This window comes from Orbilia oligospora (genome assembly GCF_000225545.1).
Source record: "Orbilia oligospora ATCC 24927 unplaced genomic scaffold scaffold00006, whole genome shotgun sequence".
Taxonomy (NCBI): domain Eukaryota; kingdom Fungi; phylum Ascomycota; class Orbiliomycetes; order Orbiliales; family Orbiliaceae; genus Orbilia; species Orbilia oligospora.
Genome location: NW_011645563.1, coordinates 281,001 through 301,449, shown reverse-complemented (window position 1 = coordinate 301,449; position 20,449 = coordinate 281,001). Strand labels below are relative to the sequence as shown.

The 20,449-nt window shown below is 47.0% G+C and overlaps 9 protein-coding genes across 9 annotated transcripts; 4 read left to right on the top strand and 5 right to left on the bottom strand.

Annotated features, from left to right (window-relative positions):
• Positions 1-1,055: 1,055 nt before the first annotated feature.
• Positions 1,056-3,003, bottom strand: AOL_s00006g105 (uncharacterized protein; the record flags this gene model as incomplete). Its single annotated transcript, XM_011119414.1, has 5 exons — positions 1,056-1,086; positions 1,164-1,937; positions 1,999-2,253; positions 2,331-2,579; positions 2,660-3,003. The coding sequence occupies 5 exons, from the start codon at positions 3,001-3,003 to the stop codon at positions 1,056-1,058; spliced, it is 1,653 nt and encodes a 550-aa protein (XP_011117716.1).
• Positions 3,004-4,258: 1,255 nt separating this feature from the next.
• On the top strand, positions 4,259-4,849 carry AOL_s00006g104 (uncharacterized protein; the record flags this gene model as incomplete). The annotated part of the gene is made up of 1 exon (XM_011119413.1): positions 4,259-4,849. The coding sequence occupies one exon, from the start codon at positions 4,259-4,261 to the stop codon at positions 4,847-4,849; it is 591 nt and encodes a 196-aa protein (XP_011117715.1).
• Positions 4,850-6,216: 1,367 nt separating this feature from the next.
• On the bottom strand, positions 6,217-8,424 carry AOL_s00006g103 (uncharacterized protein; the record flags this gene model as incomplete). The annotated part of the gene is made up of 1 exon (XM_011119412.1): positions 6,217-8,424. One exon carries the CDS (start codon positions 8,422-8,424, stop codon positions 6,217-6,219), a length of 2,208 nt encoding a protein of 735 aa, XP_011117714.1.
• Positions 8,425-10,940: 2,516 nt separating this feature from the next.
• Positions 10,941-11,971, bottom strand: AOL_s00006g102 (uncharacterized protein; the record flags this gene model as incomplete). Its single annotated transcript, XM_011119411.1, has 2 exons — positions 10,941-11,852; positions 11,924-11,971. 2 exons carry the CDS (start codon positions 11,969-11,971, stop codon positions 10,941-10,943), a joined length of 960 nt encoding a protein of 319 aa, XP_011117713.1.
• A 363-nt stretch (positions 11,972-12,334) lies between these two features.
• Positions 12,335-12,706, top strand: AOL_s00006g101 (uncharacterized protein; the record flags this gene model as incomplete). The annotated part of the gene is made up of 1 exon (XM_011119410.1): positions 12,335-12,706. One exon carries the CDS (start codon positions 12,335-12,337, stop codon positions 12,704-12,706), a length of 372 nt encoding a protein of 123 aa, XP_011117712.1.
• A 144-nt stretch (positions 12,707-12,850) lies between these two features.
• Positions 12,851-13,615, bottom strand: AOL_s00006g100 (uncharacterized protein; the record flags this gene model as incomplete). Its single annotated transcript, XM_011119409.1, has 4 exons — positions 12,851-13,143; positions 13,203-13,300; positions 13,397-13,537; positions 13,602-13,615. 4 exons carry the CDS (start codon positions 13,613-13,615, stop codon positions 12,851-12,853), a joined length of 546 nt encoding a protein of 181 aa, XP_011117711.1.
• Positions 13,616-13,932: 317 nt separating this feature from the next.
• On the top strand, positions 13,933-14,227 carry AOL_s00006g99 (uncharacterized protein; the record flags this gene model as incomplete). The annotated part of the gene is made up of 2 exons (XM_011119408.1): positions 13,933-14,144; positions 14,203-14,227. The coding sequence occupies 2 exons, from the start codon at positions 13,933-13,935 to the stop codon at positions 14,225-14,227; spliced, it is 237 nt and encodes a 78-aa protein (XP_011117710.1).
• Positions 14,228-14,559: 332 nt separating this feature from the next.
• Positions 14,560-15,546, bottom strand: AOL_s00006g98 (uncharacterized protein; the record flags this gene model as incomplete). Its single annotated transcript, XM_011119407.1, has 1 exon — positions 14,560-15,546. One exon carries the CDS (start codon positions 15,544-15,546, stop codon positions 14,560-14,562), a length of 987 nt encoding a protein of 328 aa, XP_011117709.1.
• A 348-nt stretch (positions 15,547-15,894) lies between these two features.
• On the top strand, positions 15,895-18,235 carry AOL_s00006g97 (uncharacterized protein; the record flags this gene model as incomplete). Its single annotated transcript, XM_011119406.1, has 9 exons — positions 15,895-16,063; positions 16,143-16,421; positions 16,510-16,609; positions 16,668-16,770; positions 16,830-17,321; positions 17,398-17,530; positions 17,662-17,733; positions 17,857-18,031; positions 18,154-18,235. 9 exons carry the CDS (start codon positions 15,895-15,897, stop codon positions 18,233-18,235), a joined length of 1,605 nt encoding a protein of 534 aa, XP_011117708.1.
• Positions 18,236-20,449: the final 2,214 nt, after the last annotated feature.

Here is a 20,449-nt window from a genome sequence, read left to right as displayed (position 1 = left end):
CTCGTTAGAACGCTGCACCCTGCAGGTCTTGGCCTCTATTGTTGAAATTTCGAGAACGCACGATCCAAGAAGTATGGCCAGCTTAACCGCCCATGCACCTGCAGTCATTAATTCATAAAATTTTCAAAACATCATTAAATCGGGAAACGAACTCCTACGTCCATGTCCAGAAAACAACCGTCTGGTATTCGGTAGTTTCGTTATAGTTAAGTACGTATCGAATAACGGGGAGGTTTTCTCCATAAGGGAATGAATCGGTGAGCTGGGTTCAGTACCTCACTCATAGAATCATAACACTATATATACCTATTTACCTCACTCGCTGGCTACGTACCTAGACAGGGTATCTTATATTGCAGTACTCCAATTATGTAATTCCGTCTGATGGCTATATCGATATATCAAAGAACCTCCAACTTGATGGTTAGTCCTGCAGTATGCTACCCATACACATGTCTGCGGGTATCACATGTCCTACAACGTTGCAACCCCGCCTCAAATCTACTATACTATTACTAGACAACATCCTGCCAGGGATAAGGGAAAGGGAGGAAGACACCAAAGAAGGAAATATAAAAAAACATGAATGCAAAAGGTCAAATATACAGTGAATGGTAAGCAATTGGCTAGGTTTGTGAAGACGGGTAACATCCGATATTCAATATCAGACTATGTATGGGATGCAGAGAAGAAAAGATATGCATGCTACATACACTTGGAATGAAAACATCTTATCTTGAGAGGTAGGAAGGCGAAAGGTTAGTGGTAGTTAGGTAGTCATTGAAAGGAAACCGCGATTCTCCTACTAGGGAGAAGACAACAACCCTCCATTCTCTTCGGTGAATCATTATTTTTTTTGAAGAGATTGATAGAAGACGTGGGAGGTAAAGAAATTCGCTTATTATGAAAAAGAAACCCAGAACCAAAAAGAAATACCAACCAAAAGCAGAGCTCATGATCGCCTGCTAAAGCTCAATGCTGACTTAGGAGGAATAAACACCATTGCAAAGGGCACACGGTAAAGCGGTTTCAAAAAAAAACAAAACAATAAAGGCTTAGAATCCACCATGACGGTTGAGTTGATCACTAAATAGAGTGCGTAAAAACCTGTTAGTCAAAGTCTGATAGTCCTGAAATGTGGGGAATCGGGAACGTTGACGTACAATCGCTTGTAAGTGTACCCAATGAAAGGCAGTCCGGTTTCCTCGCCAGGACCAGGTGGTTGAATGCTTCCTTGTGCTTGGGCGGCGCGCATGGCAGCCACGGCCGGAGCGTCAGGCACGTTTTCAAGATCATCAGTTGGAAAGTACGTAGTATCGGTCATGCTCTTCAGCTGGGGCTTGAAAGGTGCGTCGATTTGGCGGAGGCTATTCCAATCGACCCCGTTAAAGAACGGGTGACGTTTTATCTCCTCAGCTCCGTGGCGTCCAAGACGCTTATCCGCTGAAGTAATCAGAGAACGGATGAGATCTTCCGCTTCTGGGGAAAGATGGATTTCCTCTGGGAAGTAAAGACTCTCCTGCCAGTTGACAATTTTGCGATATGTTTCATGGGCTTCCTCGGCACAGAATGGAGGCCACCCTATGAGGCACTCGAACATAATAGTTCCGAGGGACCACCAATCGCACTCCTGTCCGTATCCTTGATGGATGAATATTTCTGGCGCAATATAGTCGGGAGTACCAACGGTTGAGTAGGCCATAACACGACGGGATTTGCGCCACGTATTGACTTGATTCCTGTTAGAAATTGTCAGGTGGATCGCGTCAATCATAACACTATTTCTGTCCCGTGGCGCAGAAGGAGCTTGGGCCTTCTCCAACAACTTCTGGTAGTACGCCTGGTCGTGGGTCTTATGGAATCCCGTGGACAAGCCGAAGTCCGAAAGTTTGATATGACCGTTTATGTCAATCAAAATGTTATCCGGTTTGATATCTCTGAGTGATTTTCACTAGATTAGATCTTACTCTAGAAGTAGGGGGTAAGGAATAGGTTTACCGGTGGATGAAGCCAAGTTTGTGAACCGCTTCGATAGCGAGGACGCACTCCGCCATGTAGAATCTGGTGACATCTTCACTAAAGATTTCGTACTTGATGAGCATAGTCATCAAGTCGCCACCAGGAAGAAACTCCATGATGAGATACAGGTAGATAGAATCCTGGAAACTATAGAAGAGATTGACAACCCAAGGGCTATCAGACTCAGCGAGAACATCACGCTCGGCCTTGACGTGGGCCAATTGGTCCTTCTTACTGCGAGGTAGGTGCCTGTCAGCTACTGGGCGTTTAAAAAACCAACCCGTAATACTCAACCGCACCAGGATACTTACAACATCTCACTTTTCAACAGAGTTTTCATCGCGTAGATCCTACCATTGTCTTTCTTCTGGACCAAACGAACCTCACCAAAAGCGCCCTTGCCAATGACCTTAATCGTGTGGAAGTCGTCGGCGGTCATCCTCGTGCGTCTCAACCTGAGGAAGTTAGACTCTTGGGAGCCGAAGTTGACGCGCTGCATGTTCTTCCTTTCTTCGGACATTCTCGGTTCGTTGCTGATTCGAGTCTCTAGTTCTTGACGCCTGTATTTGAGAAACTGTCATTAATATATAGTGTAGACGCAATAAGACTGTAAATTGGGATAGATTGATGATATACGGACCTGACATTTCTTTCCAAGGCATGCTGGACATTTTGCTTGTAGAAGAGTTCAATCTTCAGCTTGCAGGCAGTCGCACGCTCCCTGGTAATCGGTGCATAGGTGGTAGGATCTCTCTGGATTGAATAGTCTTCTTCGAACTTATTGCTACCGAGACTACCAGCAGTTCGGGGACGTTGTTGAGGGTTGTTGCCACCATTGGACGGATTGGGGAGTGCAGAACCAAAGCCACCTGGAGAACTTGCTTGGGCAAACCCTTGCTGCTGGGGAGTCTGGGGAGCACCAGGTTGCTGTTGGTAGTACTGGTTACCGTATCCCTGGTTGGGCTGGTTTTGATAGGGATTCATGATGAAGAGTCGACTTTGGAAAAAAAAAATGGGAATAATGTGAGTAGTTGAAGGTAGATAGGAGCTTAGATAGGAGCTTAGAAGGAAGCTTAGCTTGGGGAGGAGGAGGAGAAGGGAGCTAAATGAAAGAAGGAAGGGAGCGAGGGTATCGGCTAATGAGCTCGAAAGGGGTTTCGTGAACGCTGCAGAGAAAAGAGAAGAGGAGAAGGAGAGGCGTGGAGGTCGGGAGGAAAGGCGATGATGACGAGGATGATGATGGTGGTGGTGACAATGGTGATACCGCTGCAGACGGTGAGGTGGAGATTGGAGGTGAGGTAAAGGCGGAGGATGAGTGAATGAAGGTTGCGAGGTTGTTGGTTGCAGTGCTGAAGAAGACGGAGGAGGTTTCCACAGTCCAAGCTGAGCTTGGGAAGTATCAACATTGTCGACAACACAACCACAACCACAACCACTTCAACATCATCCTTGACACCACAGGTAAGCACCTGGGCAGGTATCTACATGTTTACACAACCTACGGGATGTGATAGCTAATTGCATTGTCCTTATTGTCCACTAGGAAGCTGCCAGCTGCTGCTGTTCTATCCCGTTAAACCATTGAGCTAGGCTGGTCAAACATGTAAAGAGCCCTGGTGGATACTCATTCAAATACAACCAATTGGTGATTACGAAATATTAATATCATCACCCTCCTCATCATCATCACTATCAACTAGTAATACTTCATTGTCGATTAAACCGCTAGCTTTCAACCCTCATTCGCAAACTTCCATGCATGTTTGCATTTGCATTCGGACCGGAATCGAACCCTGTGCACTGGACTGAGCCGTGGCACCCAAAGAAGCTCCAAATCGAACCAAACCGACCAATCAAACACGCAGTCCATCGCTAACACCCAATTTTTTCCAACTTTAACAAAAAAACGACTTCGAAAACACAATCCCGAAGACAAAGGACTACACTACGAGGAGGGGAGGGCAAATCACAAACCGGCGGAGGAAAATATCATCTTGCGACCATAGTAAATCGCATTTTAAATCTCCTCTCCTAGGAGACCTCTCATATTCACATGACAATGGCCAGCTCAAAGTCCATACCACTCCTCCTGCGGTCCGCTCGAGCGACGACCCCCTCCTCGATATCATACACCATATGCCCCTCCTGCCGTTCTTCTCTAGCCTCTCGCCTTGTTATCCCTTCAGTATCTTCACGACGTCACTATGCAGACGATCAATCTTTCAGAAGTGGGAAACTCATGGACATCTTTAGTAATTCCCGAGCCTCAGCACCAACACCAGCACCCATAGAACCATCCTCTATTATTCCAGGCCGCCAGTCTTCCGGGCTGATCTTCGGAGAACCTAAAAAGACCACAGGTCCTCCCCGTCTAGGGAAAAGCGCATATCGCGACATTATGTCAAATCAGGACCTCACGGAAACCCTCAGATACCCCAAAGGGGCCACGATTCTAGACCCGTGGGGCCAATTATTCCATCTTCATGTTTATTCAACAAAACATAACACCCATATCACATTCACTGATCCCAAAAGAAATCCCATAATCTCCTCTTCGACCGGTATATTGGGGTTCAAAAAGGCTGGCAGACACTCTTACGACGCTGCCTACCAACTTGCTGCACATGTCTTCCAGAAAATCGAAGACAAGGGATTAATACCGAAGAAAGTGGAAGTTATACTCAGAGGGTTCGGTGTGGGCAGGGAAGCCGTCACAAAGGCTCTACTAGGGAAGGAAGGTAGATATATCAAGGATGTAGTGGTGAGAGTTACAGATGCCACCAGGACCAAGTTTGGTGGTACCAGGAGTAAGAATAAGAGAAGATTGTAGTTGTGCTACTATCCACCTCGTCAAATGATCATGTTTTACAAATCATCCCTTTGTATATTTTCAAGAAACCCGGAGCGGGATGCGGGATGCAGGACGCAGGAGTGATAACAGCATACTATATTGTACATACATATACTTATATACCACCCCCTCGATGTTTGCGGTAAATCCTCCCCCGCATTCCCTTCGTTTTCCTCCTCCTCCTTTCGCGTCTCACGGGCATTTTACATTATTGGCGTTCGCTGCAATTCCTAAGAACCAGCAACCTCTCCGTTCATTGGACAGGCGCTTCTATTTTTGTGTATATAAATATCTACACATGTTCATACGCATATATTAGCATGTAAATTTTCCATCCCGGGAAGAAGGTATAAGAAACCTGAAACACCAGCAGCATGCAAAAGATACACTTCCATGCTTATCAGATTTGCGTGTACGTGTCTCATCAACCTAACAGCCGTATGGCACATGCTCTTCGCAACTGTTACACCACTGAAACACGAGAAGTACGGACGGCTAATTATGGACTTCAGCCCTTCGATACCTAGCTGTCTGGTTGCTTGACCTTATTTTCGTCCCACGATGCATTGGGGCACGGGTAACTCAGGCCGGACTTTAATTTGTGCATGTGCCTGCAGAAACATGCACATGATTTGATATTCTTGATACATGGACGGGTGGGCAAATTCCAAAGCCGTATAAAATAAAAGAAAATAGCAATCTAACATAAGAATTCGGATAATTTCCCAAGTATACCAGTATATCGATCGATGGCTACATTTGGTTTGCATTAATAGACGACCGCCAGGCAGGAAAGAGCCCGCTATCGCTATCTGTATCAGCTAGTACTAACATAGCAACTATAATAATTATACAATAAAAGGAAGACACAAGAGAGAGTGAGAGAGCATAGGCAATGGAGATAAAGAAATTATTGGTATCAGAGAGTGTCATCTGTAAAAAAAAACAAGAAATAGCTAGTATTATCTACAATTGGTAGAGCGTTTTTTTAGTGATAGAAAGAAATAAAAGGCAAAGAGATGCTATGATACAGCATTAAGGAGGGAAAATGAAGATATCCCGGAAAATATAAATCAGTAGAAGAAAGATGATAAATGGAGTACAATGCAAAATCGGACTCTTCTTTCAAAGAGTCCGTCGGGTATCGTACAAAGAAATGGAAAAGGAAAGAAATATGGAAAAGAAGGCTATACAAAAAGTAAATCGCTGACCGGGCTATAGACGGGGAAATGTCAGAAGGAATGAGTGAAATAGTAACATCCTCCTCCCCTGTCCCAAACAGTAAAAATTAAATCAAAAGGAAAAACCACGACCAACTGTGAGAAATCCGAAATAACAATGACTCCTTAATCCCTAACGAACCAGCCGAGCCCTTGGTCGCCTCTCGGTGCGGCATTCGTATTATTCGGTCTATCATTCCCGAAAAATCCAAAACTATCTGTCCTGTTAAAGTTGCTGTTGGGTGGTTGCAGTATACCGTTGTCGCCATCTGCTTCACTATATACGCTGCTTTCGACCCTGGCTTGCTCCGGCTGGCCGATGTTTAGATTGTGCTTCGATTGTGCGTGGGCGACCTTCTTGGCAAAATCCGGATGGCTGAGGGCTTCACCAAAGAAGTTTATCGACGAAGCCCCGGCTGAGCTGACAGATATCTGGGAGCCCGCAGATCGTTCAAAAAGCCCTGGGGCCCTTGGCGGTTCAAAGCCCAAGTAGCCTGAGTCTCCCTGTGGCGGCGAGTTATCTCTCATGACATCACCAAAAGTAGGGGTCGGCAAGTCTGAAGAAAACACGGCTGAATGAGATGCGTAGCTTGAACGAACATACCCAATCGATGGATACGATTGTCTTCGCTCGTCGTGGTCGTCGGGGAACTCGGACATCGAATACGAGGATCTTGAAGCGTCACTTGGGTTTCTTTGTAGCCCAGCGCCGTTTTGCACTAAGTTCGTGGTAGAATTTCCTGAAAAATACCTGCTCCATCCGGATCCGCGCTGTGTGGGTTGCATTTCAAGATTTGTCCCGGCAGCAGGGCCGAGGACAGCGCCACGTGGGAGGTCGAGATGCGGGAATTCCAGCTCTTCCTTCATACTGCGTTCGCGGAAGCTCTTCTGCCTGCGTCCGAAGACCGTGGTCTTGGTGCCTCCAGCTTCCTTCATAAATGATGCCCCTCTATCCTTGAATGACATGCCCGAGTCTCGACGACCAGGAGCGGGTATGCCTCCCATACCTCTTGACTGTGGTCCTTCTTCATCGCCAGGTTTTTCAGCAAGTCCAGCGGCTTTCATTTTCTTCCTCTTGCAGCGAAGAATAATGTATGCGGTCCCGAGAATCAATGCTACCAACAACACTACACCGAGAATAATGAACAAAAGTTGGGTGCTAGTCTTCAACCCTTGTGGCTCACCCTCTACAGCGCTAGATTCGGTGGCGGACGATAAACCCGCAGTACCAGTGGCGGTTGTAGCAATCGTAGCGGCGGAGGTCAAGGCGGCAGTACTTGACGCAATTTGTGAGCTCGACACCGCCGTCGATGTCTCCCGACTCTTAGCACTTAATGTAACGTTTTCGTCCAAAACCTTCTGTGTCCCAAAAAGGGAAGCAGCACTAACCCAACCCCCTTCTTTGTAATCGAAAATAGAGAGTGGGTCATTGTCGGAACCGCCTCCACTAATGACAACGTACTGGTTATTGGAAGTGATGGCAAAATCTCGGCGAGCTCCCTTGGGGGCGAGTGTAGCATTGTAAGAGGGCCAGTTAGCGGATGTTAGCGTATGCTCTCTAGTCCTCAATTTGGCAGGGGCGGCAGTCGCATTGTACAAAGGCACGAGTTCAACGTTCGCAGGGCTTTGGCTGAAATCAAATGTGAGAAGCATCTTGGAACCATCATCGCCTCCGACAACGGCACCAGCGGCGGAGCCAACGGGTAGCGGAGCGGCCAAAGTATTAGGGAGGTTCTTCCAACCTTCAATGCTCGAGTAGCTGAAGACATGAGTATTGGCAGGATCACCGCCAGAGATGATAGCCGTGTGAGCATTAAGCGTTTGGACAACAGGAAATATCAGAGGTGGTGCGAGCCCGGTCGGTAGTGAAGAAACCATCATGTCGCTGACGTTGATCAGGAAGGCCATAGAACTCGGTTGGTAGTCTTCCGAATACCAGTTCCCGGCGTAGACAAATATCTGTTTCGATTCCTCCAGGAAGGCAGCGCCATGGTGTGTCAAGTTGTACAATGTCTTATCCTGCAGTTGTTGGTTTTCCCACTTCTTCTGCGCAAAGCTGTATTTTTGAAGACCTTTGTATTCCGGGTTGTCCGTTTCCGTCTGCGGCGCGACATCGCCTCCAACAATATAAAGAGCCTCGTCTGCGGTTCCAACGCCCGAATGTACGCATACCGAGCCCTTTGTTGGTACCTGTTTCCCTTTGATTTCTGTCCATTTACCACCAGATTTCAACGGTATGCTGAAGAACCCGTTTTCGGTATAAGCGTAGAGCGTATTGTCGACAATAGTTGTGCAGTGTCGCCCAAGTGGGCTTGGGGGCTTAGGTACTGACATCGATTCCGATCGATAGGTCGCTTCGCTTTTGGATTCGCAAAAATGAAGGCTTCAAATTTTTCGGGTAGATTTTGCGAAAGCGACGGTGTGTTCCTTCTAAATGAGTACTCTACGCCGTCATAGTCCCAAAGAAATTCGTCGGAGTCAATTTCAAGTCGTCTGCGAGAAAAATGAAAGTGAAGTTAAAGTCGTTAGATCTAGAGATAGATAAGCATGTTAGTATTGGTTGGCTCAACAGGCATATATGTTGTAACACTATAATGCTATAGATAGATATCAGAAACATCAGCATACATTTCAAGAATTCCTCCAAAAAACCGTGGGTTTTTAAAACACCGATATAAAACAGATATGCAAAATATTTATCGTTGAAATGTGTCGCGGAATATAATCCCTCAAGGTATTGTTAAACTTTTTTTTCTGCGGTAGTTGGGTATTTTTGATTGTGGAGAAAGATATCCTGATCTCTCAGTGAAGAATAGATAGACGGAAACGAGTGTGGCGGTTCGAGTGCAATAAAGAAAACCCCGAATTGCGAACTATCCTCCCAGAGTGAATTGCAATACGAGAAAAAACGAGTCGTGAATTTCTGAAATCCGGAAGAAACGCCGTTGTTCTTTCGAGGGTCCCCTTGTGTATCCGTTCGAAATCAACCGGCGGACTGTCGACCAAAAAGGGATGAAGAGGAAAGATATTTTGAGACTCTCCTGCGGTGTGGAAAATACCAAAGTCGAGATTGTCGTATCTGCCTCAGAAAAACAATAAGCCCTTGCGGGAACGAGGAGAAAGAGGTTTGAAATGAAAAAGCGAAAGTCGGAACTGTCAAAAAAAGGATCGAAAGGAAAATAATCAATGCATGACAAGCAAGGAAAGGAGGAGTGCGTCTGCAAGACGAGAATAACCAGCCGCGAGAAAGAAGGGGTCGAAAAGTCGAGTCTTGGTCAATTTGGGTGGAGGGAAGGGTCTTGCCCACTGTGTCAGAACCGTCTCCGCTATTAATCGACCCCCCTAACAGAGAACTAGTGCGGTTGTACCTAATTTCTCAACCGTCCTACCATGAGGTAATCCACATCCTCCGGGCTTGATGCACATAAGCTGAGCAGAGGTCCCTGGCCATTTTTAAGGGGAGCAGAGCTGCTGCGGAGTAACATTTCTCTTTTTCTCGTCGAAGTCTTCTGAGCGTCGGCCTCCCCTCATCCCTTTGTTATGATGGCCAAACCCGCCAATTTCTCGGTGCGCTGGTGGTTCATCAAAATGAAGACCTGGGAACCAGGTTCAACGAACAAAGACATTGCTATTCAAAGACATGAATTGGTTTTTGCAGCTCCCAACTTCCAACAGCTCGGTCCTCTGGGCCTTCATTCGTCGGGCGGCCTCTTCCATCGAAAATAATTTCGACGCCTCTTGGCCTATCAAGGGCCAGATTGCCCCTCTTAGCATAGAGGAGTTTTGCGCTTGCTCGCTTGAGAAATCTGAGGAGAATGGCCCCTTTTCGGTCGTTGCACACAGCCAACGAGCTGACGGCCTAGGAGCAGGGGTCTCCGACCTGTTCCTGCAGTTCGCCTGCAAGTAAGTCACCGCTTTCTTTGGCTGGCAGCATTTCTTTCTGCACGGAAGGTTTAAGCATGGCTGTGGCCAGGGATGGCCTGGCTGAAACGGGCTCATGCAGCCAATCCTGATGGCACTGTAGTGGGGCGGGGAGAATAGCCCTTGGCAGCTGTTGGGCAAGGTCGACCAATCGTATCATGCTGGTGTCACCGGTCAGGCGCACCCCTCTCGATGCCAGGCGCATTGGTTCGGAACAAAATTCTTGTATAAACGTGTCGGCCGTCGAGATGAAAGTATCTTTCCCATTTTGGTCTCACAGCCATATCTTGTGAGATGTTTCGTTCATGACATGTTGTTGAGGCATCTCCGTTGACAGACGACACCCAAGCTTTTCCCTCTGTCCGCTTAATTTTTTGCGACTCGAGTTCCAGATACTACCTTGAAAAGGATGTGGTAGTGCATCACACCTGTATGTAATTAACCATCCTTGTCGGGCAAGGTACTCTGGAAGACGTGATTGAATTACCAACAACAACAACATACAGTGCAGTGTAAGCGCCTCCATCTAACATTTGAGAATTCAGCTTATCGACAGCTCCCTGATCTTTGTATCAGGTTCGAGACGTTTATGACATTGCCACTTCATCCAGACAGTAGAACGGTCAAGATAAGCGCTTTTCGTTCTATCAGATTTCAACATCGTCCGTTGGCACTGGTTCTCCATAACTGGGGAAGCCGAAGTTGCGATCCTCCATAATTTAAAGGAGACAGGGGTCCCACATGGACGCCTCCTCGAAAATTCTCGATCACCACTGACGTAGCCGCACAACCACAATCACTCGCCTTATCGAACACCCGCTTCTATTTGGTAAAGACTGATTTTCTTTGCATAAACGCTAGTTCAAAATGCAAACGCTGCAGGTAAATAGATGGGTATCATGGTACTTGGTGACAAACAAACTCGTTATTCATATTCTTCGTCGGTTCGTATTTCGGGCCTTCCTTGACTTGAATGCAACTCCCTCCTCTGCTGGCTCTACCGGAGTTGGAGTCTTGTCCTCGCTGGGTTCGTGTTTCATGACTGGATTCTCTAACTGATCTTCCCCTTTGGCCTGGTCTGTGTTCCGACTTAGCGAATCCACATCATCATTCTCTTCTGTAGGAGGAATCTGGGCAGAGGCCTTCTCAATTGCTTCATTATCCACTTCTTCTTTTGGACCAGCTTTAGCGCCCCTTTTTTTAAACACGACCCCCTCGGGACCCGCCACAGGAGTCTGAACCGGGTATTCAACTGTGGGCATCGCCTGTTTGGACTTGCCCTTCTTCTTGAATGTAATCTCGCCAATATTCTCCGATGCCACCGCATCCCCTGGATACTCCAACGTGCGCATCCTAAAGTTTTTCGTATCGGCTTCCTCCTCATCCTCATCCTCATCAACGTCTCCGATCTTTCTTCGCTTGGCTCGTTTTGACTCTTCGTCCTCCGGGTCTTCAGGTGTGGCAGGCCTTTCGATGACCCGAACAGTCTCCCACTCCCCAACCATCGCATGTTCCTTCCTATAGCTCTCAGGCATAGCCACTCCTAACGCAGCTAACTCGTCTAAGTGTTTCTTCTTTTGTTCCTCAGACCTAAAAGAATTCGTCTTGGTCGGTTTTTTCTCAATTAAATCCGCAGCTCGCCTAGCTAAAGGCTTCGGTACATAGTCCGGATTTTCTAGGTTGTTCAGTCTTTCAGCTTCGCGTTTTGTGTTTTCAGCGGCGACAGCTTCCTTCTCTTTGTTTCTGTGCAGCTCACGCAAGAATCTTTGGAGGGCGTGCTGATGTTTCGGGGATGCTTCATGGTCCTTTCTCGATAAAGGGGTGTCCTTTACGAACATTTTCTGCAAAAGTCCCACGTTAGTGAATCCTGGGAGCAACGTGGGTTACGCGATAGCTCAAGAGATGTACTTACACAGCGATCACACCAGTACCGCTTCGTTGACACCCAGTATTCCGACATCTTGACAGTATCGTATCTGTATAGTTCCCTCGATGCTTGCTGATCGTAAAGGCAGGCCAGTGATCGGTGGGTTCCGATGCTCCTGGGATTGCTGTTGATGTTGTTGATGAGTCGAAAATTCTCGAAGTTCGATGATGTAGGAACAATACCTTTTAAAGAAGGGCGAAGGCCTTGGCGTTTTTCGCATTATAAACCCAACCAAACCAACATTAAGGAGGCCCGCCCCGATATCGATATCAATCCCGAGAAGCACCCAACTCTTCAAACAATCTCCATCGTCCTCTTATTTTATGCCGAACGGCTAGTTATCAATAGTTCCGACAAAATACACACACTACCGAGCTTGTGACATCGAGATCCAACATGTCAGCAGTTCCACAATTCCCACCACCTCATGTCATCCCGGACGACGAGTCTCCCCAGAGCATCAACTGCGAAAGTAGTCAAGAAGCACGGCCGCCGCAAGAAACACTAGCTCTGCCAGCTCCTCAATTGCAAACCGAGGCGGCGAAAGAGGCGGCGAAGAAACTCGAGGTCGGCGCCGAAGCTCTCAAGCTCGATCATCTTGGCCCATTGGTTGTCAATTCGGATGGGACCTTAAGTCGGATACAAAACTGGCCGAATATGACGCCGTTTGAGCGTGAAAGGACTATCCACGTTTTAGGAAAACGTAATAGGCTAAGAACAGAATCACTTTTGGCTCAAGGAATAACGCCGGGTGCTATCGGGAATTAAGATATAAGAGCAGTATGTGGACAAACATGAATACGGATGGCAAGGCTTTGTGCGAAAGAGGCACACCGTATGATCGAATGTATCGCACGAGCTTCAATAATTATAAATCTTCAAATCAGTGACTATGAAATACAAGCGAGCTACCTACTCAGAGTCCATTTTCCATAGCCCATCACCCAAGTAGTGACAATTCTCAACACCGTTACCCTTGTTCAATTTTTTAATATCCTCCGTACTCATCTTGAGCACTCCGATCATACAAGCATGTTCTTTACCCTCTGCATTGATAGCGACCACTGCCCCTTCAGGTATATTGCCCTCTGGGGGAGGAAGTTTAGCTCCTGGCGATGTTAATCCGGGGCACATAAGTTGTGCACCCCCGAGAATAAACCTGATAGCTCCTCTATCGACCTGTACTGTCGGAAAGCACTGCGGGTCTAGATGCCAAGTTAACTTCCTTATCTTGAATACAGCTCTTATTTAGATGTATACATACATTTATGGACTATCCTCAGGTGTGGCATAATCGCGTCATTGTGGTGTTGGAAAAATAGAACCTGGTTATCCAGGGCATAAAGCGAAATCTTCTCTGGCCTACGGTCAAGTCCTGTATTAGAATCCACGTCTTACTCTAAACTCCCATGTCGCTTTTCGAACGAGCAAGTCCCTCTAACATCATGCTATACGAACGCTTTGATAAGGTCTAACTGCGCCTTCTTAGGTAACACATCATCAATAACAGGCTCGAGTAGCGGGAATTGTTCGCAAATCTTCTGGCGGATGTTTCGCTGGACAGATGACTTGATCTTCGTCTTGCCGGACGAGCTTACTCTAATTAACTCCTGGGTTAGCCACAAGACGCATAGCAAGTCGGAAATATGGGGATGATACGTACGGTTTCTTGAACATCTTGCGGGATTCTGGGGTGCTGAGGCTCCGGCGTGGAGGGGTCTGTCGGAGCTTGAGTGTGGGGCGGTGGGAATTTAGAGCTAGGTGGGTTCGGTTGCATTTAGTCAGCCAGCTTGGTTTTGAGCCGCACAAAATTTCAGAGATGATCCTTTTCGCGACACCAAAACCTTCATGCAATCATCATCAACCAACAACCAACCTCGAGCTCTAAGTCCATACAATACCGTCCACACCAGCTCACCTGCTACTACCTGGTACTAAAGTACGCGATACTTACTTAAACCTCCTCCCGGGACTACATAAACTCTACACAAAAAATGCAGCGAGAAGGTTATGTTCCTCCAACGGCTGGCGGTGGCGCTGGGTCAGGTTCGACTAGGCCCGGTGGAGCATATGGTGATGTTCCACGACAGACTTCGATGAAGTATCTCTGCGCAGATTGCGGCAAGTCCGTCACTCTCAACAAGGCCGACCCGATTCGGTGCAAGGAATGCGGGTTTCGAATATTGTACAAGGAGAGAACAAAGAGGTACGCGACCCTGACTCATCGCAGTTCTGTAGGAGAAAATGCTTATACCTCTTGATAGAATGGTTCAATTCGAAGCTAGATGATCGGCCTGTAAGGAGGCCCTGTCGGATGCTATTTTGGTGGTCTTGGAGTTTCTTCTATATAGAAAGGATTTTGCATTCCCTCCTGCCACCGGATTGATCCGCCCTGATCAGACACCTCTTCGCCCTCTTCGCCCTTACTTCAACCAAAACCAGAAAGCTCCACTGATATATTAAAAGGAGTTGGCTCTTTTGCGCTCTTGCAATCATAGACTTGAATGCTTTTTCGGAACGATCGTTGTTTTAGCGGGTTATCTCAAATTGCAGTATTCTATGTATAATACAATGTGACTAGTATACCGATCTATATACAAGATATATCGTCACGCATCAAATCAAGCTGCTGGGGGGTCGGAGGACTCCTCCTCAGCGCTCTTTTGTGAATCTGGGTCCAACATTTTCCTGCGACCCTCCATTGTCACCCACAATGCCTTGCTAGGACTCTGTAACGTGGCCACCAAACCAGCACCAGCACTTTGCATAAGTCCTAGCAATTGTCCTCGTAATGTCGGAAGATCGCCGAGATTTGTGATGTGCTTCAGTGCAGCAGTATCAATCGTTTGTCCACCAACTTTGTCAACCTTCGCTCCGAGTAGCAACAGCTTTGAAACGCCAGATATAAACAACGGATCCGTTCCCTTTTTGAAAGTTGCTTTCTCTGGGAACAGCAGATTAAGCACCGCTAGAATATGAGGCGGCGACACGGTTGGGAATTGGATCACACCGACTGGTCCTACCAATAAAGCCTCCATGGGGTGGGATCCTCTGTACTGCAACGTCATATCGTATGCCTCCGGCCCACTACTTGACCCAACCTTTGCATCTTTAGGTAGATATTCTGCCACTCGAAGGGCTGCAGAGAATAGCTCTGTGTTCACGACCACCATTTTGACTTGTTCTCCAACGGGCCGAGGCTCTGGCGGTATGTCTCCATCTTCATCTGGTATAGGTGCAGGTTGCGAAGCCGCAACCTGTGCGTCTACGTTCTGCATGGCAACTCTAAGGTCCCTCCGTATAGCCACAAGTTCGCTTCCTCGAAGGTTATTATGCTGAAATACCACCATCAATGGCGTAGCTCGAAGCAATGAAATATATGTCCTGTGGAGAAGGGTCTGGCGGGAGTTATATGGTCGATGGGACGCCGGTTGGTTGGACCCTGGCGGGACACATGTCTTCGAGTGGGTAACAGAATGAGAGGCATAGCACCTTTGACCACCGTTTACAAATGCCTCAATGAAGTAGCATGCATCGCGGAAGGAGATCGATGTCCGGGTTGGCAGCTTGGTCCTCGCAGCTGCCTTGAGAAAGATTGAGGGCGGCATCCTGAATGCAACTCCGCGATTCTACCGAGCCCAGTAAAGGTTAGATACATCTACGGTCAATTAATGTGTGCTATATCTTAGATGTTACTAACCTTCAAGACAGGCTCCTAATTGGCGGTAAAAGAACGGATGCGGAATTAATGGACGTTGGAAGTTCGCGAATCTGCAATATTTGTTGTCGTCAAATTTTTGAAGTTGCAACAACGTCAAGCAAACAACTCAACAACACCCCGCCATTTACCACAATTGCACAAAACCAAGCTAGGATCCAGCCGAAAGCGTATATCCCAATACATCCAGATCCATAAACACGCAGAGGACCAAATATTAGTCTCGAGAGAACTAAACATGGCCTCTCAGTACGTCGGGCAGCGGCTATCTTTCGAATCACAGCTCTGCACAGTCCGCTACATAGGCGAAATCAAGGGTACAAAAGGTGAATGGCTCGGCGTTGAATGGGATGACCCATCCAGAGGGAAGCATTCGGGTGAACATAATGGCACAAGATACTTTGAATGTAAGGTCGATGCCTCTAAATCAAAATTACATGCTCTTTATTCAGAGACGGCTCAGTTCTAATGGTCTTCTACCTATAGGCAAGGCTCCCGGAGCAGGATCTTTCGTTCGACCAAACCGTCCTTCAGATCCTCCAAATTCTTTCCTCGCAGGATTAAGAGAGAAGTATATCACAAATGTCGAGAAAAGCGGCGTCCCAAAGCCCATTGAGTTTGGTAAAAAGATCGCCCAGGAAGTAGGTTTCGACAAGGTGGCGAAGAAGTTCGCAGAACTAGATACATTGACAAATGTTCTACTTGACTACATGAGAATCAAGACCTGCGACGAGGATTCTGAGGAAATCGCCGCTACATGTGCTAGTATGTACTCCTGTTAGCCCTCGAACGGCTAGAGTATCACGGATTTGCTCCCGTATCCGGACATTTTGCTAATATAGTGCTCTAATAGACTTACAGAAGCTGGATCTAACATGTAACCTCTTCGAGGAGGTTGAGGAGGTTGTGAAACTGTGTATAAGTTTACCGAAGCTTGTCTCCCTATCTATCAAGTATGATCTACAAAAGTATTTTAGCCTTTGTATACATCTGCCTAATACTTCTTGCCAGCGGGAACCGATTCATGAAGTATCAGATTCGAGATCAATACAGACACGGCCTGGACCGAATTAAGACCCTCAAGGCTGACGACCTGCGGTCGAGCTGGACGGAAGTACGGATGTCTCTTTAACCCCTCGGCCGAGCATTTTCGATCACTAACATCTGACCAAGTTATTTGACCTGGTGAATAACTTCACTAACGTTACTGATCTCTCAATTGCGGTTGGAGATATCGAAACATTGACACCAGATATAACCCCGAGGGTCTCAGACCTCCGTATTGCTAGCCGCCTAGAGTCCATATGCCTTGAAGAACACGCAATTGGCAGCCTTTCGGGGCTAGCAGATCTTCAAAATTTACCCAGCTTGCGTAAACTCCTTCTATCCTATAATAAAATCAATGCGGTCTATTCTCCGGCCGAGTCCAAGGCCGTTGGTAAGCTATGCTTTCCATCGGTTACATACTTAGACATCTCTCACAATGAGGTGGGCGATTGGACATTCCTTGATGATATGCGGATTGCCTTTCCAAACTTGGAGGCATTGCGGATCAGCCACAATCCTTTGTACGGCACAAGTGATGCCAGGACCCTTACCGAAAAGTCTTACCAAATTACAGTTGGTCGTCTCGGCCGACTTGTCACTTCTCTTAACTACAGTGTGGTAAGGAACAAGTTGGGCCCACAATCCAATCCGAGGACTAGCTCGAGCGAGCAAGAAACTGATAAGGCAACTGCAGATAACACCGGCGGAACGTGCGGATGCAGAACTGTTCTATATCTCAACAATTGTGAAAGAGCTTTCTGGGAAGCCAGCTGAACAAGAAGCTGAAATACTCTCACATCATACAAAATGGCAAGAGCTTCAGACAAGTATGCTATCCAGTAGTCTCGAATCCTGCTATCCAGTACCTTTCCCTTCCCGAGATCTTCCAATGCATAAATGCATTGTCCAATTCTTAATCCTCAAAATGTTTCTCGTTTGCTAATGTAGTGTCAAACAGTACATGGAGAACAGACTATAACTCGGGATCTTTCAGGGAAGTCTAAAGATGCACTAGCATCAAAGCTCATAGGTTTGTGCAATCCACTTGCCGTTGCAATCGTTAACGACATCAATACATGTGATTTTGTACCGTTGAGGTATCTCAACCTTTTTTTTTTCTTCTATATATGCGTGAGCTAAGAGACCCTTGCAGAAGTTGAGGTGTGTTCAACCTCTAGGACGTTGACTAAGAAGTTTCCCCGCACTGTTACAATTGGCAAACTTTCAGGGCTGATTGGCCGGCTGTTCGGCGTAAACCCGTTGGATATTGCTCTCTACCTTATTGAAGACGGCATCATTAACGAAGGAGGTGGTGTGAGGGAGACCTTGTAAGTATCACCCAACAGTTAGAACCGCAGCCCGTTTCTTCAGGATGCCGCTTGGTGTTCAGGTTAGGTAATCACTGGTGCATTTGTTTCCTAACGAAAACGGTTTTGTTTCTTCATTTTAGGCTTGCCGACGAGTTGCGAGAGCTTGATTATTATGTGACTGAGGCAAAAATTAAACTTGCGGTCAGAGACAAGTCGTTATGATTCAGCTTTATCGATTTGCGGTTTTTTTTTTTCGTCTGTGTAAGAGTCTAGTGCTGCAGGTTGGTCTGCAGGTATCATATTCAGGATCGAGCGGCCTGTGCATTGATGCATATGTATGCAGCGCGGCATAAAAAAACCGTTCGTGTGGAGGAGAGTTCTTAGGAATAAGCCGTTTGACTTCGATACTTTGGCGCAGAACTGAAGAAATGTAGCAGAATGTGGTGTTAGATCCAGGGAACCGTTGAATGTTCGAACGCTTTGTCCGCAAGGGTGAAGATTACGAATTGCTGAGTAGAGACATCTGCGAGTACAACGCTGCCATGCCATGCTAACATGCTAACATGCTTGCATATTTACGCCTTTCGACTTGCTTGGGCCTTTGATGTTGGCACCTGCCGTGAGCCAATACATTATACAAGATTGAAAATCTACTCGAACGTTTTGCAAGATATCGCGACTCATGCAACACGGTTGACAGTCTGACCAAAAATAAACCGGTTGAAGGCCAGGGTTCCACTATTCATCGACAGCCTGCAGCCTTCTTTATGGTTAAAGTTGTCTGAGATCAGGTGAGCGGACTTTACAGAAAAGGGTCGTGCTTTACTGATCGCATATCCAAGATATTCGAGAAAGGTTCCCAACCGTTGAATACCCACTCTCGAGATGCCGAGAAAAAAGGGACCCGCCGAAGGTACGTAATTACACTGCATGATTCCCCTGCCCCGTCATGCTGCGACGGCTTCTCAAGAAAAACAAAATGTTCTCCGTCATCCGTGCCTTGATTTCTGGGGATCTCGGACTTGGTTGGTTGGTTGGCGGTGCCATTTTCCGAGCGAATTTCCAAGCCTGCAAGGAAAATATCGCTTGGGGACGACAAAAAAAAAAGGTTGACGGGGTCTCATTGACAGATGCTCCACATGTTCGCGTTCGCCATCATCGGCTGGAAAAACTTGAAACGAGGATCTGTTGGAATCCTGATGACTGCCGACAGACTTCGTATAAGCATTCAGTTGATGTAATGCGTTTCCCCAAGACCGTCTACCTTGCCCGGCGAGCATACTTCGGGCTTGGTACTCGTATGCCGTCGCCTGTTTCGACGGTCCAGCTAAGCTAAGGTAGCTAACTGTGGAGCGGATGAAGGAACCCGTCGAGTGAAGCTCATCCGGATTGACTCGTAAGTAACCTGCTTGGGATAATTAACCGAGTACCAGAAACAGCAGCTTCGCAAGCCATTTGTCGCCGCCAGATGCATGTTCACACTAGCTTGGTTCTCAAATGGAGGATCACAAAAGCTCGGATACCTCATAAAGCCAGGCAAACGACATTCATGATTAGATTGCGAAAGGCTTAGTGCTGAATGCACATACCTTATATCAGACATGAAATATAGGCGCTTTCGCCTTCCGAGTATGCCATAGCGATTGATACCAGAAGTCCAAACATGTAACTCGGGTTATCACCATCAACCCTGAATTCAAAGTATGTCCATGGATTTAGGTGGTCTCAGAACAGCCACTTTCCTGCAAACCGCTGCAATGCCAGAGTATCATGGAATATCCCGTCTCTGGACACTGCGCACGGCAGGCGGAATTTGGCGGTAGATATATATACCGGTAAACGGGAATCGCCACAACAGACAGATAAACTGTGAACGGAGGGTTAAAATTCAAAAGAAGATTGGAAGTTGAGTTTCACATGTTTTTCTTTATGCAATTTTAATTAATTTATTTGAAGATTAAGTGCCTGCTTACTAGTCATTTACGCACATATAATCTTTATCAGTTGAGGTCCCGCGATATACCGATAGTGAACTATCGTCCTGGTGGTGCAGCCATGCGAGAAAATGGCGGTGTGATAACGGGTATATCGACCTTATCCCAGTGAATCGTCGTGGCAGCGAAGCCACCCTTCAAGCCCGTCCCGAGCGAGATTATAGGGTCAATCAACTTATACATCTCTGTATCACCCACCACGATGCAAATACCTTGCAAAAGGGTTGCCACCTGACGAATAGTCCGTTCGCTTTCATTTTGCGTTTGCATAGTCATACACTGCACTGGACCCTGCGAATTGCTCCTTCCCTCTCCCTTTCTTCATTTCTAACGCAAAGGGAAAAAAGGGCTTCGCGGGCTTCTGCTTTGCGTCTGCCGTGCGTATCTGTGTGTATTCATGCTTTTTCCTGCCCCGAAACGCTGGGATCACCGTTTATATGCA